This window comes from Culex quinquefasciatus, chromosome 3 (genome assembly GCF_015732765.1).
Source record: "Culex quinquefasciatus strain JHB chromosome 3, VPISU_Cqui_1.0_pri_paternal, whole genome shotgun sequence".
NCBI lineage: Eukaryota > Metazoa > Arthropoda > Insecta > Diptera > Culicidae > Culex > Culex quinquefasciatus.
This window is the reverse complement of record NC_051863.1, coordinates 57,897,832-57,905,852: the sequence shown is the minus strand read 5'-3', so window position 1 is coordinate 57,905,852 and position 8,021 is coordinate 57,897,832. Positions and strand designations below refer to the sequence as shown.

At 37.0% G+C, this 8,021-nt stretch overlaps 1 protein-coding gene across 1 annotated transcript in view; it reads right to left on the bottom strand.

Annotated features, from left to right (window-relative positions):
• LOC6046675 (protein crumbs) overlaps positions 1-8,021 on the bottom strand; it is a 130,473-nt gene continuing 122,452 nt past the window's right edge. Inside the window, 1 exon segment of the mRNA XM_038262144.1 lies at positions 1-1,413. Within this exon segment, the coding sequence (XP_038118072.1) occupies positions 1,183-1,413 (231 nt within the window). The 3' untranslated portion in view covers positions 1-1,182.

Genomic DNA, 8,021 nt, shown 5'->3' with positions numbered 1-8,021 from the left:
TTGTTAATTTAAATATCCTTTCTTTATTGTACATTATCCTAGTAACGATGTATGTTTCTGTTCTGTTTAAAAATATTCGTGTCACTATACTCTACTTTACAAAATAGTATTTTTTCTTCGTTTTTATAATCTTAAAAAAGAGGGGGGTGGGGTGATGAAGGATCAATGAAACTAAAAATATTTTGATGATGATGATTTTAAGGTTCGCTTTCCGATTCGGGGCTTGCTTTGATTTCACACGTTTTGATCGATTTGCTGCCGTTCTGTTTGCTCGTTATTCTAACTAGAGAATTGAATACTTTTTTCAAGATTAAATAGGTAGACAGTCTGCAGCAGTGGGAGGTGTGTGGTTTTGGGTGAGTGACTTAAAGTTAATTATTCTTTCTCTTAGATAAGCGACTTTCGTCGAATGAAAGTCGTCGAGAATTTCTTTTATTTACTAAAACAAGCACGCGAAAGCGAAAGTGTTGTTTAAAATTTGTTAAACTTAATTAAGGTAGTTTTAAGGATTTATTCTTTTTAACGGAATGTTTTGTTTTCGAAATACATACGGCACTTGAATTTAGAGACACATGCTTCTGGACGATAGGACACGTAGTTATTCTGGACGGAATGGTCAAACGATGTTTTAGGGTCGCTCTCTTAGCTTAAGCAGCGCGACACTTTAGATTCTCCTCCGGGTTTCTTTCATGTTAGGACAGATTTGAGTTGCGTTTAAAATACTTTGTCTTAACATATAGTTTTGTTTCTCTTTTTAAACTTTCTCTCATTTTGTTTCTAGGGGGTAAGATTTATATCACAATATTTCTTCTAATGTTTAGTTAAAATGTTGTTTCTCTCTCTCTCTTGGACGTGCAACGTCCTCGACGATCTGCTCGATCGCTTTTGGGGGACGTGAGCGACTTTTAAGTACAAGTTACCGCAGTTTTTGTAGCAACACAATCTCCACACAGGAAAAGTATTGCTTCCGATTTAAATTAGTCAACCTGGTTTGTCCTACTAGTAATAATATGAGTAAAAGGTTTGCTTTTGTTTCTATTCACAATCGTGGGCCCAGTCATGCGTCCCAGCGGCCTCTTCAACAAGATCAATTCAATCATATCTACAAAACGATACACTCTCTCTCTCTCTGACCTTCAAAATAAATCATAACAAACAAACACAGTTCCCACCGCCCCTGTCTTAAATGAGCCGCTCCTCCGGGGGAATCTTCAGCACGTTGTCCATTTCCAGTCTTGGGTTGCAGTACTCCTGGGCACTGGGGCTGTAGGTGCCGCGGGTGGCCCGCTTGTTGCGTGCCATCACCAGGAACGTCCCGATGAGGGCGCCCGCAATGGCGAGGATCCCGATCACGACCGGGACCACGATCAGGGCGATGTCCGCGCCGGAAGTGCCCGTCGCCTCGATGGTGGCCTGTTTGAGGAAGGGGGAAAAAAAAAACAAAACAAAACGGGACGATGATTGCTTTTGTTTGATTTTAGGTTGGGAAAAATGAATCTAGATGCAGTTAGATTATAGACAAAAATTGTATTTTTTGTCTGCTACAGGGCACATAGTGTTAGTTTTGCATGCAAAATTACTTTCTGTGATACCCAAAAAGTAATAATCAAAAATGTTCCTTGCGTTAAAAAAAACTTGTCATGCCCCATGGTCGTATAACTTGCTTATGGCGTATCCAAACCTTTTTCACTCGTGAGTTATTCTCTGAAAATTCGCATTTTTCAAGACTTAAACTTTGGCATTTGGGTAATTCTTCGCCAACTCACACGAAATCGAAAAAGTTGGCCCGACCCCTTATAGAATTGCGTGAAACTTTGTCCTAAGGGACAATTTTTGTCCCTGTTCACGAATCCGAGCTCCATTTTTCGATATCACGTAACGGTGGGGTGGTACGACCCCTTAAATTTTTGAACATTCGAAAAAAGACGTGTTTTTCAACAATTTGCAGCCTGAAATGGTGATTACATGTGTAGAATCCGAACTCCCACGCATCACTTGAGCGCTACTTGTCAAACTACGCTCCGCTAACTCACGCTCTCAGCGAGTGCAGCACTCATTCTCGCCTGCTGTCAAATACTCTCAGGAGCATGACAATATAGGGGAGCATGGCGTATAATAGTTAGGTTATGTCTTGACTCTACAATCCCTTTTCTACTCAAAACAAAAAAAAATTGCGTTATAGACATTTCATAGAAAAAAAATCCTCATATTCAGCAACCAGAATTTTGTTATACTGCCGCGCTTTATTCTATGAATTACAAGTTGGTTATCTAATTTGACTTTTAAATAGTAAAATTACAAAGAAAACCAGTAGCATGTTAGGAAGTGGTTCCTATCCTGGTTGATCCAGAAACAAACTGTCTTATAAACGTGTTAGTTTTGATAACATTTATCAATTGTTCATCTCTTCGAAAGAAATTTGAAAAATAATTAGGAGTTGCCTCTATCAACTATACCGATATGATCACGGCAGGGTTAATTATTCGAGCTCGCGAGTTGGTGTGGCCGCATGACTGTCTAAAAAAAAAAAATATTCATGACTTGCCATATCTAAGTTATTCTATTCCAGGCCAAATCAAGTTGATAACCAAATCAATACTGAACATTATTTTAATCCAACCGATTTTAACACAGCGGTTGTCAAGCGGTATTAAGTTCCTGCCAATCATAGTGAAGACCATAAATAATCTTATCATATAACACCAATATATTGCCACTATTTGTGTAAAATTGCAGTTTTTAAATAACTCAAGCTGCTATTCATTCAGATTCTACAAACCCTCTAAACAAACTTTAATTTAATTACTAACACATTCACACCTCTGCGTATCACAGGGGTTGGTTTGTTTGCATAAGAATCTGCTCTTTCTCGCAAAAGTTGTTAGTCATGCGACTTATAGCTGGTTTTTTCTAAGGCCTACAGTTATCATATTTTGCAGGGACACTTACAGTTCGAGTTTGCATCAGGACACTGTGACGAGGAGTTCGTCTCCTAGCAAACCTTATAAAATTGAATTAGAGAATGGTCTTTCCATGTTCCATGCTTAATAAAAACTACTGAATTTGGTTTCAACAAGGCTTTCTAGTCAAAAAAATTTCTATCACATTAATACCCTGGGGTGCCGCAGAAATTGTTCTTTCTCGTAAAAAGTGTTTATCATGTGACATCTTGCGTGTTTTATTTTTGATTGACCGCCCGATATCAGCCAATATATTTCACTGGGATTGTGATAGTTCTTTGTTTTCATCAGGAAACTACCAGCGGCTGTGGTGACACTCTGAGGAGAATTTATTCATTAACACAAGTCATAGATTTTGAAGTGTGCCTAAAAAGCCTTATTATTGAATTGCAACAACTAACGTTGTATACGGGTTTATCCTACATGAAGTTTCTGTCTTTGTTTGGATCTTCACTCTTGGGTATTGCTTGGATCTCTGACAAATTTAATCTGAGGTTGGCTAGTATCTCAGAGGTATTCATCATCGTGGTTTGCATTAATCTGAGAGATTTAGTCCATGCCACTAAAACCAAAAATTAAACAAAGTCAGCTTCCATATAAGAGAGTCTAAGATAGCCATCATGTCAATCGCAACACTTCACACTTGTGAGTACCTTTGGAAGAAAGCCATGGGCCAGGCTAACGTAGAATTAATTTCAGTCATTAAATGATACATAAAAATAATGCAAATGGAAATGTCGAACCCATAACCAGTTGACTACACCCAAGGATTGTGTTCTTTTTTATCCCTTTGGCAGCTAGCAATTACCTGACTATCAGTAATACTTTAGTAACTTTAATTCGATCCTCCATATCAATTTTATTTCTCTGTATTGTTGAAATGAGCCGTGTTTATCTTCTTTACACAACTTTGGTGCGTTACTGCTCCTTGCCGAGCCTTGAGGAGGAATTTAACGCACCGATCGGTCTTCGTCTGCCCGAATTTATTCAACCATCAGATTGATCAGATCTGATTGTTTAGCAGGCTCAATAAAGGTCGTAGAGAAATGTAAATCCCATGTTCTTTCTTTTCCGATACTCGTCTGATTCGTGGTATCCCAGTCACAAGATATTTTAGCAGAGCTGGTTCCCAGAAATCTGCTAGTGAATTATTCCTGTCAGAATGTTGTCAGAATAGCCAGCTATTAGAATCCTGCTACAACGCCGTGACTGGGATTCCGGTGTGCCGATAGGAAAGTCTGCCAAGTATCTCTCTCTCTCTCTCTCTCTCTCTCTCTCTCTCTCTCTTGGGTGTTAAAATACTGACCTATCTTAATCTTCCATCTATCTTCCATTGAGATAGTGAACCTTTATTCATCTCAATTCGAAGCATACTTGTGATTCTAGATTTTGACTTTTTTTTCTGTGATTCTAGAAAATCGGCAACATCTCGTTCATATCAACCCTTCAATTTGTTCAACTTTTCATTGCTCCGTGCTACGACTTCCATATGTCCACCTTTTCATTCGTCTCAGCGCTACGAGTTTCGTCGGACTCGCCTTTTTCTCACCGCTGCGACTTACGTCGGGCTCGCCTTTTGTTCAAGCGCTACGACTTTCGTCGAACTCACTCTTATCTCAGCGCTACGACTTTCGTCGGACTCGCCTTTTTCTCAGCGCTACGACCTACGTCGGACTCGCCTCTTTCTCAGCGCTACGACTTTCGTCGGACTCGCCTTTTCCTAAGCGCTACGACTTTCGTCGGACTTGCCTTTTTCTCGGTGCTAAGACTTTCGTCGGACTCGCATTTTGTTCCAGCGCTACGACTTTCGTCGGACTCGCCTCTTTCTCAGCGCTACGACCTTCGTCGGACTCGCCTTTTTGTTCGTGTACGCATACGCAGTACCTGCGGACGTTCTGTTATGACGTAGCTTAACAGTTACAAGAACAATGAAACCAATAGAGGAGAAAGGCAACCCGCGACAAAATTTTGAGGCTAGGAATTTTGACAGGTATGATTTTCATAAAGTATTCGCCTCCTTTTCTCTCCCACAGAATCCTGGGGACAATGTAGCTGTCAAACTAGGACAAAATGTTAAAGTCATTCACAAAATGAACTTTGAGTGATTTGAGTTCATTTCTGACGTCACAATTTTCCCTATATTGAAGAAAACGCATTCAAAGACACTTCCTTTCTCTACCCAAAACTTCGGGATTTCTCTATCCATTCTGCCAGAAAAAAGAATGTAAAGGCAGAATTGCAGGAATCATCACAACCTATTACAATTGTCTAATGATCTTTAAAACAAAAAAAAAGGTTCACGAAAACGCTTAAGGAAAGCAGCACTGTTGGAAGTCAAACCCAAGTGCGGCTCTTGAAAATTAGATTATGTAAGCTTTAGGTTAACGCAGTTGGCCATGCCGCATGCAAACCTTTATAAAAACACCACCCACCGTGCATTCCTTCTCTTTCCCGCTGCCGCCGCAGTTCATTTGCCACTTTATGCGACCACATTTTTGGCAAATGCTATGATTATGCAACAAAATCTTTCACCACAGTTCACGATGGCCAATTTATTTGTCAAATTGCCGCTCACTCACCTCAACCTCACCTTTTCTTCCCCAGTCATAAAATTTCTTTACACTTTTCACTCAATTTTTTTTATTGTAAAAAAACAACACAATCGGGAGCAAAGTTTTTGCTACCGACTGCGCCAATTGTAGAATCCGAACTCCCACGCATCACTTGAGCGCTACTTGTCAAACTACGCTCCGCTAACTCACGCTCTCAGCGAGTGCAGCACTCATTCTCGCCTGCTGTCAAATACTCTCAGGAGCATGACAATATAGGGGAGCATGGCGTATAATAGTTAGGTTATATCTTGACTCTACAACATGGACATTTTTGTTAAAAGGATTTTTTTTGTAAAATTGGAAGCCCGATTTGATGGCGAACTCAACATTCCGAATAACGTATTTTTTATCGAAAAAAAAACTAAAATTACTTCAAGATTTCTGACATTTTTCGTTACTCGACTGTAAAAAAATGGAGCATTTCATTTTAGGGAAATTTAATGTACTTGTCAAATCTGCAATAACCCAGAAGGGCTATTTTTATTTAGAACAAAATTTTTCATTTTAAAATTATGTGTTTTTGTAAATTTCTACAAAGTTGTAGAGCAGACAATAACAAAAAAAAAATGTATAAACATAAGGGGAGAATGCGTAACGTGATTTCCGAATGATCCCACTTTTTTACATCTACAAAGTAGGAGACTGTTCAAGCACAAGCATGACTTTTTTCTTACTGGCAAATAAGCTGTTCTATAATCAGTAGTATTTGTATTATTTTGTCTAGTTTTTGAATTTTTTTGCTAGAAAATTTTCGCGTTTCAATCGGTTAGAAGATTTTTTTCTTTTTTACGGGTAACAAAGAACTGCGGCATGAGTGTCATTCTGCGATGTCGCAGATAAATTCCTTGATTTCGGAATCCTGCAGCTCTTTCTGATCCAGCGAAAAAACATTACTCATTCTAGCGAAACTGATCTGTTTGGGTACGTCAAATACATTTCGACCAGTCTCCCTATTTAGGATCTTTAGTTTTGCGAACCACTATTCAGCACCCAGGTATGAATCATAGCTTAAAGAAACTCCAAATTCGATTAGGTTATAAGAAATACGACATTGTGAACTGATTATTTACTAATAAAAACTAAATGAATTGGATTGAACATTTTCAAAAAATACAAAATATATTTTTGAAAATCTGAAAAAAAATCATTTGAAAAACCATTGAACTCGCAATATCCCGCAAGCTTTTGGTGAGATTTTCAATTATAAAAAATGAAACTTTTGAGCAATTCTCTGAGATTTTTGTTATTCGATTTTTTGTATTTTTTTTTGGTTCCTTTTGGTATGCCCAAAGAAGCCATTTTGCATCATTAATTTGTCCATAAAATTTTCCATACAAATTTGGCAGCTGTCCATACAAAAATGATACATGAAAATTCAAAAATCGATTTGTTGTCTTCGGCAAAGTTGTAGGTTTAAGGAAGGACTACACAAAAAAATGAAACACGGTAAAAAAAATTGGTGATTTTTTAATAAACTTTTTGTCATTAAAACTTGATTTGCAAAAAAAAAACACTATTTCATTTTTGTTTTAAGGAACATCAAATGCCAACTTTTCAGAAATTCCTAGAATGTGCAAAACATTTTTGACCGAGTTATGAACTTTTGAATCAATACTGTTTTTTTTTTCAAAAAATTGAAATATTTGTCGTAATAATTTTTCAACTGCATTTTTCGATGTTTTAAATCGAATTTGCAATCAAAAAGTATTGTAGTGCACCGTTTTCAAGTTATAGTTATTTTTCGTAACTTTTTTAAAGATAGTCGCAGTTATTAATTTTTTTTAATTAGAGTCCATATTTGCTCACCTCTGAAAAGCTTTTTGAAAAGCTGAGAAAATTCTATATATTTTGCTTTTTTGAACTTTGTTGATATGACCCTTAGTTGTTGAGATATTGCCATGCAAATGTTTGAAAACAGGAAAATTGACGTTTTCTAGTGCGTTTTTCCTGGGAAATTCCGGGACAAATTTCACGGGATTTAAAAAAAACGAGAATTCCCGAATTCCGGGAATTTCTATATTTTGTCCCAGGAATTTCCGTCATTGGAAAAATCAAATTTTGGTCTGAAAATTCAGATTTTGTTGTGTAAATAGATGAACAGTTAAATAATTTGAAATTGATAAAAATAAAAATAAAACAGAATCTATAAGCATTCATTTCGCTTTAAATGTTTTCTATTTAATTTAATATATATTTGAAAAGACTACGGATATTCATGATTTTTGATAAAAAAATTATTTTAAATTATTTTTTAACAAACATTTTTGACAAATCAGGACAAATGTATCGAACTAAGATAGCTGTTTCATTATTTTTTTTGCATGATGTTTTGATTTTTTGAATGATTTTGGTTAAAACCGGAACAGGACAAAACAATTAGTACACCGATTTCCATTTTTTTGCTTTTAAAATCATCTGTACCTATTCAGACTGTAGTTCATGAAGCATG